General features: G+C 39.5%; 1 protein-coding gene across 1 annotated transcript in view; it reads left to right on the top strand.

Annotated features, from left to right (window-relative positions):
* CBFB (core-binding factor, beta subunit) overlaps positions 1-11,831 on the top strand; it is a 45,641-nt gene extending 33,810 nt beyond the window's left edge. Inside the window, exon 7 of the mRNA XM_009320862.1 lies at positions 9,548-11,831. Within this exon, the coding sequence (XP_009319137.1) occupies positions 9,548-9,570 (23 nt within the window). The 3' untranslated portion in view covers positions 9,571-11,831. The remainder of the gene's footprint in view (positions 1-9,547) is intronic.
* Positions 11,832-12,185: the final 354 nt, after the last annotated feature.

Below are 12,185 nucleotides of genomic sequence, written 5' to 3'. Positions count from 1 at the left end.
AATTACAGCATTCCTCTAATGTAAATAGGGGGTGAGCGGATTTAGGAATTTTCATTGAAGTTTTTAAGTGCCTTTGAGTTGAACTGCATTCTGTTACATTTTTGACATAGTTTCAGTTTTGAATACAAGATGCTTTTTGGTTTGTCTATCAACTTACGTAGCTTGATCACATCACATACCGCAAATGCAGCCTCGCTGTTCAGGATTCTTTTGTTTCAAAGATGCTTTTGAAGTCAGTGAGTGTTTTTAATTAATGCCTTCAAAATTAATAATGTATTCCAATGGCTTTCACTCTTACAAAAATGTTGGAATGCTGAGACAGAAAATGTTTAATGATACATGTGAAGAAAGACTTTATCTCCAGTTAAAGACTATTGTAAAAACAAATGATTGTATGAAGCTTCATGAGGTTAGGAGCACGGAACTGCTTGGCAAACTCGCACTATTTAATGGCTTCATACCAGTCGGAGGCAAAGTTCCCTTTCCATGAGCAAGTACCACGCCACGGGGAACTTGGTCCAAGGCCGTTACTTTAGGGGTGTATCCTGGAATTCATGCCATTGAACAGGTATATGAACTTGAAGTATTTGTATGTTTCCCTTTGCCAAACTGATAGAAGAGAGTGAGGAGACTGAAGGGATATGGGTGAGGCAGATGCTTAATTTTCACTACCTCTTTATCCCCTTGTGTCTTGGTCGAGAGAGTCAATACTAGTGTTTTCTTCTGTTTGGTCATTCATACTGAAACCATACCAGAGTTCAGTGTTAGGATAGAAGTGTTCTGCAGAAATTACTGTGAGGTTGCTGTCTAGACGTGCTTGACTCTTCCAGTAAAAACTTTTGCTTTTTATTCAGTGTCTGGCCATAGTAGCATGGCGCAAAATGCGTTGCGCTCTCCAGAATGACTTTGAGAGATTTAAACAGCCCCCAGTTGGTGAAATTAGAATACATTGAAAGTAATGGCCTGTGTTCAGTCCAGAAAAGCAGCAAGCGGGTGCCTCCTGCCACCTTTTCACTGGAGCAGAAGCAGTGGATTTTCAGCAAAGGGGTGGATAAAGAGAAGAGGTTATCTTGTGAGTTGCTGCGTTCAGATAGGTTTTTTTGTGAAGGTTTGTTTTGCGTAGGCAAACTGTAACTTCACAATTGAAGTGATCTATTTGAGTGCACAGTTTGTCCTACTCTGTTGCTCTTGAACTTAGCTAAAGATGTTCTACTGCTTGCTTTACCTAGGGGTGGGTTGGATCTCTTCTCAGGTTTCCAACACAATTGGTTTGACCAGTATTTTTGAAATGTCATATTTTTCTCTTTTGTGTTGATTTCCCGTGTTACTGCCGTGCTCTTTATTTTAGCAACAAGTAAAGAGGCAGAGTGGTTTGCTCTTCCCTGAAACAGTCTAGTCTAGCAATCTGTCTGTTTGTGGTCTTGTGCTAAATATGAATTACGTTAATGGCTAAGCAGAGCCATTTTAGGAAACTGCATGAAATTCCCATTTTAAAAACCCCCTGTCTTGAAACTTTTGTTTCTTCCACTAGAAATCCCTCTCAATACAAAGCACCAAGAAACCCCACCAACTCCACTCTTTAAAAATTGCTGGAGTAAAAATTTACCTATATTTTAAGTACTCAGTCCTGCCCTAGGTTTCTACACGTTTTTGCTGTTTGTTGGGAATTGTGAGTTGAAATGGGAGAGATGTATTTCATTTAATTGTGCTGAAGTTGTGAGCTCTCAGGATTTTGCTACAGAAATGGAAACAGTTCACAATTGAAACAAAATCACGTAGTAGGACTAACTTTCCTATTCTTCCAAGGTTCTGGGCAGTGAAGTTATTCTCCCTTCTTTCTTTAAAAAAAAACCAAAACAAAACCCAAAGAATTTAAGATGAAACTACTAGTGTAGATAAATGCTCTAACTAATTATAAGTATTTTTCTCAAGTGTAACTTGCTTCAGAAGAAAATACAATATTCCAAGAAGACTCTTCTTTTTTTTTTCTCATCAAACTTTCTGACTTTTAAGGTTTTTTTTCCTCAAAAATTAATCTGGAATGAATTTAATTACTACTTATTGTATGGACTCTCCAAACTGACAATGATGTAAAAATAGTATAACCTTTAATACAGCTTTTTGGATGTGAAAGAAACCCAAACTGTTAATTCTTCATATGCAGTGGGTAGTGCAGACTTGGTGTATGCTTGTGTGTGTGTGTATATATGATATGTTGTATTCACCCTGAATATAAACAGAATTTAGAAAAAAAGCATTAAAGTATGTGTGTGAATGTGTTGCCTCAAAAGGGTCTACAATGCAAGTACAGTACAGGTAGGCCAGTAATGTTATAACTAGATTGTTTCACAAGAACTTTAAATAGCTGGTATTTGTGTAAAAGTGCTGGAATGCATATATCAGAAAAACAATTTGTGCTGTACAGAATCAATGCTGACTGTAGTAGAGAGGAGATCAATCTTGCAAATCAGAGAATACTGTAATATAAGCGTCTTCTTTCAGTCAATGAAGGTTAGAAAGGGGCTGAGCAACAGAGGAATACTGTCTGGAGGCAATCAATATTAATTATAAATTTATAACCTCTATACCAGCCTTCAAACAATACTTTCTAAAAGGGAGCATTTCAAGCTTTTTTTCCCTTGGAAAAGAAGTTTTCATACAAAAGTAAAAAAATTTAGCCTGTACTTGAAGCTCTTAAGAGCTATATTCTTGCCGTGCATTTTCCATCCTTGGCTTGCTGTGACTTTAGTCCCGTTACCAAGGTGGTGTACTAGAGTCTGTAGCTTCATGATAGCTTTTAAACAAAGGTGTGACCATTGCAAAGATTTTGGGCAAGAGAGTGCATCAGGATCGGTAAGCAAATTACGCTACTTGGCCTGGTCGTGCTCTATAGCTCTCAAGCGGCTGGTGGTGGGAGAGCAGACTCAGCATATAACGCCATTGACGTGCGTTTTTAGTGAAGAGTACCCTGTTTCTAGGAAGTAGATTGTTGGAAGCTTGAAACGAAATCTTGATGGAGGTAGGGGCTAAATGACTTTTATCTATGGCCTTTGTCAAGAAAATTGTTTATTTTGACTTTCAGTGAGCTTAAAAGGCAATGAAAATGGATGTAGGGATAAAAAAGAGCATCGGGTACGGAGTTCATAGCATTAATCGTTCTACAAGGACTTTAGTCTAACATCCAGGTCTCTTACCAAATTTGAGAGACTGTTTTCCATTATTTGCATAATTTAAGTGGTACTTGACATTATAATTAAGAAAGATCAAGACTATTTCTTCCCAGGTTCAAGTGAAAAGGCGAGGTGATTGCAAAATGGATGTTATGGCCAGCAAACAAAGCAACTCCTGGGACTGGATCTAGGCTATGAAGTCTCATGCTGATAGCTATACCTGCTAGGAGTGTGGTAAAAATCATATCCCCGACTGACTGCCAGTAGCTTATAGATGCAGTATGTAGTGACGATGGGGGGTCCCTTTGCTGCTGTAGCTGAAGTTGTTCTGAGAAGCGAAGACTGAGAGGGAGAGTCTCTTTTCAAGCCGCCCTGAAAGCGTACAGGGTGCTTCATCAGGCTATAACTGTGACCAAAGAAGTTCCACTGTATATAAGCTGTCATTCTTACTATGCTGTAGTGGCCCAGTTTCGCTGACTTTAATTCTGAGAAGGCTGTGTTTCCCTGCCCCTACCCGTCTATTGACTAAGGGTAATTGAAGTGGAGGCATGGCCAGCATTTTAACCAAGTTCAAATCTCTGCAGGAGAGGCTGTTATTAACCAGCAGCTCAGAGAAGAGCTTTCAGTTTGTTGCTTTTCTTGATGTGGGTCTGCCTCAGTTAGCAGGACTGATGCGGAGGTGTGTTTGATTGTAACTAGTCATTTTCCTGAGCATTGCTGCCTTTATTGCGGGGCGGGGGAGGGGGGGGCTTAGGGTTTTTTGTCGGGTTTGTTTTTTTGGGTTTTTTTTTTTGTCCTGTGGTTGTATGCTTTTTAGAAAAGTATCTGCAATGTGTTCTTAGGGTTGTTTTTTTTAATCCTTTTCAGGAGGTTGACAGTCCTTCTAAGAGAATCCAAATGTTCACTGTTTAGTTTTTCATAACATAGCCTGATTTTTCACTTATTTAGTAAATTATAGATGACAGATGCCAAAGCACATAATGCATCTGCTCTGTCTGTTTCAGCAGTATGGAGTTGCCAGAATGCAATTAAAGAATTGCAGTGGAGTTGTCCATGGAGAGACTTTATTTTGGCTAGTCTTTGTGACAGCCCTTCTTCAAATTATCTCCCTCCTCCTCCCCTCCTCTTCACCAGTGTCCCAAGTTATATATGCAGTGCATATGGTTGTTCTTGTGACTTCACTGCCTAGTGTTCAGAGGTCCCAATTTTGCCTGCTGGTTTTTTCTTTTGTGATTCGTCGAAAAGGAGAGCCATCTTCATGGCAACCCTGTCCATCCTTACTAAATTTACCTCCAACTTTCCCAGTTCTGCTTTCTCAGAGCTATCGTATAAACCACACGGTGGGACTCCATTATCTTTTCCTGATGAACTCGTGTGGTAAAAGGAGTTGGTTTCCTTAGGTGTGTCGGAGGTCTCTGAACATGCGCAGGAAGGGGGTAGTTGCATACGCTTTCTCAAAGCCAGCTTAAGGAGTTTTATTGGCGCTTTTGAAAGCACGATCAGCTGCAGCATGGGTCAGGACTGAGTGGCTGGAGGAGGAGGAGGATGGTGTCTGGTGTCTTGGCTGCTGGAGGAACTGCTTGTTCCGCCTTCCTTAACTGCTATTATTCTTAGATCTGTTTTACTTAAGTGCCCCAGTAACAGGTGTAAATGCTCCAACATGATCCTTGTCCAAAAGAGTCACAATTCAAAGTTAATGATTTGATAACTTCAAGCTATCTAATTAATTAAGAAGAAAATACAATACAGGTATCGCTGCATCATTCTTTTGATATGACTTTTAGCCTATACCAGTTAGCCTGTATTTGGGCTTGGGGAAAGCTCAGAGGTAACAGGGTTGAAGAGAGAATAGGCGTAAGAGTATTGCAGGGGACGCTTTTTGCATTTGTTTACCCTCAAGTCAAAATGATTTTGTTAGTAACTGTTCTCTTGTTGTTAGTATGTTATTACCCCTGTGGTATCAGCATTATGAGTTCAGCGTGAATAAGTCTAGAATAGCATGTTATAGGAGGCTTTGAAACATTTTTTTGCCAGATACGTTCCTGCAGTTCTTTCAGTCGGTCATCATACCGTCTCCAACGTTAGAGGTTTTAAATGACTTGTGGCCAGTTATAATTCCTTCCGTATTGCAGAAGATTTGCATGGCTTCATGTGCTGAAAGCTGAGTGCGAAGTATTTTTGGGTATTGAAACTCCCTATGTGTCCATCGCATTAACTATTCAATTTCAGGATATTTGGAAGGAACCTGGCAGCGTTGGTTAAAATACATTAGTTTTTAAGAAAATTGTAACTGCGGTTGGATCTAGGTACTATTTACAAGTTTTTCTCACGAGCAAATATTTGTGATCCTTCCACTAAATAGCAGATGAATAACATTGGAAGTACTGCTCCTTCAAACTTAAAATCAGCATTTGACTGAAAAAATGAAATATGCTGAGATAAGATGAATAACTACTGTTTTCTCATGACTCACGATGCATGACTCATGGCAGAGTATTCCATTTCCTAATGGCAAAGATAGATGTATCTTTCTTAATTGAAGCAAGTCTCCCTAATCTTTGAGAAGCCGAGCCCATTATTCACTGAGAGTAGTTCTGATGTTTCTGCATGGCATCATAAGGTATGCATTTCAAAAATTACAGCAAATGCTGCAATTCAGAGGATTGATTAGCTACGCTGAGAGTATGAGACCCCAACTTGAGAGAATTCTGGAAAGTGTCATTTTTACATCTGTGAAAGGGAACTTTTAGCTTCCTGTAATAGACTGAGGAGAACTACCAGATACTACCATACTGGTAGTCACACTCCTTCTGCAAGTGAGCATTAAGGATCTTGTGGCATTTCTTATGAAAGTTGTATTTTGCCCACTGTCTGGACAAAAATACCACCCAATGCCTGATGCTCTGCAGTGTGCTTGCTGTCTACATACAAGGTGACTTCTCCTGTCTTTTATGAGTGTTTTTTATTGTTTAGATACATACATATATGGTGCTTTTACATATTTTTTTTTTCACAGCGTGTAAAACACAGTTGTAGTTGTTGCATACTGTGCACATGCTCCTTGGCAGGATGCTGACTGATAGAATAAGCGTGTTTCACGTGTACGTATTCTTGCATAGTAGTATAGCACAAGTAAAGGAGGGTGTCTGAGACAGAGCTGTCATTCTAACATGTTGCAGTTGCTTGTGTAAATTCCCCACTTACTGAAATGCAAAATTACACCTTTATCCACGTATACTAGTGTAAGATATTGTAATGACTGCTTTCGGTACATGTGAGGGTAATTTGTCATGCCTTCTGCATATCACTTGAAAGGGCAAATCTGGTAGTTGTTCAGTAGTGGCTTCTGCAAACTCTACAAGTAGCAATGAGGTCACGAATCATATGAATTCTTTCATATGTTTTGAAAGAAAAGGCCACTTTAGGCAAAGCATAAATGCAACCATATGCCCATACCTTGGAGTCTTCACTGAAATTTGACAATAAAATTGCTGTGCATATGATTTTGTTTTCTGAAGAAGAAACTCTGTTGCTTTTTAGAGCAGTAGTATAGCACCAATTAACTTGCTGGGTTTTTTTCTAGTTAAGTGTAAAAATGTTTATCGAGTACAAAATTGGTAACTAGATTGCTATAAGTAAGACTTTGGTAATTCTCAAAGACAGCACATGCCTGCTTTCCCTTTTAGAAGAAAAAGGCAGCAGTTAAAACCAGAAGAAATCTTGTTACAGTCTGTTCAATAGGAGAAAAGTATGCAAAGTGGAACTGTTATCCTTTCGTTAATCCTCGTACAACTCTTACACTAGCGTGGAAGTATCTGTTTAAGCCTGTTGAGCAACCATTTTGTATTAACAAAAATCTTTACAGCACAGTTTACTTTTCCATTGAAGAAAAAAAAAAGTGCAGGCTTTCCCTCGTTAACTTTTCCACAGTGATCTTGATAGTCAAAGCTGAATGATTTGGCTTTTGGAAATAATGTGAAAGTCTCAATTAAATGCCATCCTCCAATATTCTGCATCTCTACAAAGAGGGCAATTTGCAGAAGTTGCTTCAGGGGCTGAGAGGAGTACGCCCTTTAGCACTTAAGATCTTCAGTGCCGTATGTGATTGTAGCTGTTTGTTTTAACGCGATTCCTCAGAAAGATTACTGAGAAATCTGTGGGTTTGTGCACCAGCAGTGGTGTTGGTTGTCATGTTCAGAGTTGTTCTGCGTGTAGGAAAAGCAGATTGTTTCCTTCAGTCAGAGTATGACTGGTGCAGATAGAACAGAGCGAGATGATCATCTCACCCCTAAATACCTAAATTGGAACCAACAACAGTACCGGATACATAAATGTAGTAGGTAGCAATTGTGATATTTAAAATAGTGAGGGTGTTTCCAAAACAATAATGGCAATACGACCACTAAAGAAAGTGCAGGAGGGAATTGTCTTCACTGGGAACATGCTGATTACGAGAAGGATTTATTGAATGAACTCTGTGTGCATCAGAATGGGATCATTGCACGTGAAAGGAAAACGTAACTTTAAATCTGTATTTAAGTAGGAGAAGGAAGCAACAGTTCTCTGTTTGGGGGAAGCTAACCGGTTGCATTGGGAGCATAAAATTAGGCCGACAAGAAGAATGGTAGATGAGGGAGGAAGAAGTGAACAGAGAAAGAAAAGTCTGAATTAGAGAAGATGATGTTGGCAGTACGTGCCAGAGGGTTTGGGAGCTGACAGACTTGGCTCGCTTGCTGTTTGGTATGGGAGCGAACAAGCAGCACGCTGTGAGCTGGTAGCTGCCGTGCTGGCGGGAAGGCTTCCTCTGTGTCAGTAAACATGACTCAGAAGAGCCCAGGGAACACCTGAGCAGCACTTGTGTCGCTCTTAGTCACGGTGTAGTTGAAGTACTCTCACTGTTCAGTGTGACCGTGTAAACGTGGTAATTGCTTAAACTGCGTATTTCAGTGGTACAACTGCCTGCAGTAAGTCTGTTCCCGCCTCTTTCAACAAAATACGAGAAGCCTTTCAAAGGAGGGAAGCGGTCACTTGTTTTGCATTTTTTGGAGAGCATATTTTTTAAGCACTGACTGTGGCAGGTTATTGCAGCTGGTGAAACTAATAGAGCTACACTGAATAGTGCTTGTGTAGTGATGCCTTCCACCAGCTGAGAATGTGGCCCTGATACTATTTGGGTCGCATGATGGTTACAGGCCAAGGTGCCAGCTTTTCACTCGGTAAATGTTAAATAAAAGTATCGATACTAAAATGTCTTAAAAACCAGCTAGCATATATTAGGTGTTCCCAGAATCGAAGTATTGCTTTAAAATTTAAGTATATTGACATTTTTAAGTATTTACCTGCAGCATTTGTGTGTGCTACTTGAAAGCAGCCTGCCTGTGTACAGGTAGAGAAAGTAGATAGCAGTGTCTTTTACTGTGACTGATATTACTATGACTGACCATCCTTGATTTCCTCTTTAAAATGCCATCAATTCAAACTGTTTAAGAGTCATTTATTTAAAGGAGAACTTATGTTACTTTTTTTTTAAATACAGGGGCGCAATCATAAGTACCAGAGTTTTCTATTTTGTATTATTGCTAACTTTACAGGTGCACCAAAGGGGGGGAAAAAAGTATGCTGCAGTAACCCCCCAACTTTTAAGAAGTATTAAAATGTGTGTCAATCTATAGATTAAATTGTGCTAGTGGGTTGTCATGTTATAAGTCTCTTTATTCCAGAAAAAGCTAAAGTAAACGTTTCCTACATAAAAATACCGAGGGGAGGTTTATTTGGAAATGATGTAACGTACTCTGCCATCTTGCATTGTAGCCTTTCTCCCCAAAATCTCGATCCTGAAAACATTTACCGAAAAGGTTAACAGAAGGGAAATTTCACAGGAAAGAACATGTGTTCTGGAAGAAGAGACACAAAATTGTTGCCTAACTCTTCTGGAAGTCTCTTGCTGATTGCTAAAGTGACGTCAAGAAGTGTTTCAGCCTGGCTGCAGGAGGGCCTCTGAGGCAGTCTGAGTGTGCACGTGTGTGTGTGTGCGCGCGCACACTCGCACCCGAGAGTGCCAGCCTTGCCTGCCCCCAGGCTGGATGGAGAGGCAGCGCAGAGCTCTCCGCCCCTCCAGAGAGAGGACGGTGCCGGACCCCTGGGCCCACAGCCCTCCTCTAAGATTCCTGTTGGTTCGGGGGGATTGTTGAATTGAGGGGGGAAGAGAATGATTTTGATGTTAAAAATTAATTCTTTGGTTACTGTTTGAAATGTAAAGTTTCTGCCTTAGGATTGGTTATGGTCTTAAGTCATGTGCTTAATACACTAAAGAAATGAACTAAACCGATAACTTCTATATCGTTTTTCTGATTGTAAATACGCATTTATTAATGCAGGCAAGAAGACAGCAAGACCCTAGTCCTGGATCTAACCTAGGAAGCGGCGATGATCTCAAACTACGTTAATCAACAGCAGCAGGCGTACCATGGGTCTGCACACGTGCATTGCTTCTACTTGGCAAAGGATTTAATAAAAGACCAGAAACTGTGATAACTGGGTATACTATGGTCTGTTTCCTGACCTGCGGCAGTCAAAATCACCATGAACTGCCATGGTTTGCACTATGTTTATGTTACGATACCTGCATTTCCCATTTTAAGCATGTAGCCAGTGGCAATTTGAAATTTTGTTTTTCTATGCAAACTTATTTTTGTTGGCACTATTTTAGTGAAATGGAAACTTATGCAGCTATAAAACCATTTTTCTCAACTGTAATAAAAATTGTCACTTAAATAGGTCAAGATATTACAGATTCAAAACTTCTTGTTTGGTTTGGTTTTTTTTTTTGTAAACTGCTGGAAGCCAATGCATTCCAAGCTTAATTTTTTTTAATATGGGCTTTTGGAATTTTGACTGTCCTTATTGTGCTCCTGCTTTATTTTAGATACGCATTCTTACCTTTCTTTCAGTTTTCTTTTCTTCTAAATTTGCAAGACCTTCTTAAAACTGCTGACATTATTTTGCATTATTTCCAAGCTAAACCCAGTGAATCAGAGCTGTTGGAATCCCGTTTTCAACCTTTGTGGGTTTGTAAACGTTACAGTTGCAGTATTCTTTTCACTGCTAACAATTCATTGGTTTCACTTTTTAAATGGTAAAATCTTAAAATGTCTATTTTCATGCATTAATGCATTCTGCCCCAGTATCTGTCTTAGATTTTATTCTGTATCAAGTGAGTTTGGGTGGTGATTATACCCCTGTATATAGTACTTCACTGAAACTCATAGGAAGTCGCAGGCTGGCTTCTGTTTTATTCAGGGATTTTTTTAAATAGTTCTTAAAAGGGATACTGCAACTCTACATCAGATTCAACAGCGTGTTAAACTGGGAACAAAAGTGATCAGCTGCCAAGGTGATATGTATTAAATCATGTTTAAGATAGCTGCTTTAAGTATATTTTATATCTTAGGCTTTTTGTAAAGTTGTGCTGAATGGTGAAAAGTTGAGATGAGGTTGTGTGCAGAAAATCTCAATCTGTGTGCATAGGACACTTCTGCTAAATCTTATGCAAATTAAGACTACATTGCAGTATATGTTGCATTTTCTAACAGGGTAAGATTTGGCATGAGTTAATTTGTGTGAATTACCTTGTTTTATTTGGGGTGATGGTGAACGGACCTGTTCCAAACTTTTCATTGCATCCAATATTGAAGAAAATCGGTTGGAAATGTGATGTCATTTGGCTGTGTTAAAATGTGGTGCTTCCTGTACAGCCTGATTAATTAAAATGTCACTGAACTACCTTTTTAAAATAGGTGATCCGACTTCAGTATTTTAAGAATGATTTTGAAGGTAGAAACTCCGTATTGTTAGATCGGTTAAATCTCTATTAAATTCTACAATTAAGATCATTACATTCCTCATCAATGGCAAAACAGTTGATGCAAAAGAGGTCTTGCAAAAACGTAAGCAGATGTCAATGTGAAGGAGAATCTTTTTATGTTAATAATATGACTATTTAACATTCACTTAAAAATGTCAATAACTGTAAACTGTGAGAATGTCATCAAATAGAAATATTTTGATACTTCAATTTAAATGTGATTCACCTGAAAGATAACCTTTTTCACTCTGTGGCCACGTGTTCTTCTCGCTCTTCTTCCCCCAAAGAAATAATTTTTCTGAAGTGTTTCTGCAGTGAGTTATTTAAGGGACACACGCACGCATCCACACGCATCCCTAGCCTTGGATCTTCTCTGCCATCTGTGTATTTTTGATGGAATAGTCTGAAGATTTATTTTAAAAGGTTTTCCTAACGTTTCAGACAGTGGTTTTAAACCATAAGTACACAGGAAATTATGCTATCGGATATTAACGTTGCTATCTTTGTGTAAATACTGAACTTTCCCTATCATCATCTAGCGTTCTGCTGCTTCCGATATCTTAATGCTGGCATTAAGATCACAAGCCCTTACCCTCTGCTGGTTAGTGCAGACTTTTTAAAGTGCATTTTAAGTTATTGATGCAATTTGATATTTTTCATAATTTCTATTTAAACTGAAGTTGCATCATCTTTCTTGAATTCATCTCCTGTAAGAGTTGCCTTAAGCTACGAGATTGCTTTTGCTACTTTTTGTGTTGTATGTTTAACTTTCATAATAAACTTCTGTGTAGTGAAAACGAGCCGCTGCGAATTCATTCCCGACACCCCGGTAGCCCACGCTGACGTGCTAGGGGTTTCTGGGGTGACTGTCCGGCCTGCTGCCAGTGCAAGGCTGCCGTGGTGCCTGTGGTTAAAGCAACACTGACATCCAGTGGTCACTTCGCTTAACCCGAACACCCCCCGACTTCAGGGCCTTCAGGGTATTCACGGCGCTCTCAAAACTTTTAATATGGGGGCACGCGTTGGGGAAAATGTGGATTTTGCTGCCCATATTGGGACCGGTACTGTTTAATATCTTCACCAATGACACAGACAGTGGGATCGAGCGCACCCTCAGCAAGTTTGCAGATGACACCAAGCTGAGCGGTGCG

This window comes from Pygoscelis adeliae, unplaced genomic scaffold, assembly GCF_000699105.1.
Source record: "Pygoscelis adeliae isolate BGI_AS28 unplaced genomic scaffold, ASM69910v1 Scaffold63, whole genome shotgun sequence".
NCBI lineage: Eukaryota > Metazoa > Chordata > Aves > Sphenisciformes > Spheniscidae > Pygoscelis > Pygoscelis adeliae.
The sequence above is the reverse complement of the archived record's forward strand: the minus strand, read 5'-3'. Positions and strand labels throughout refer to the sequence as shown.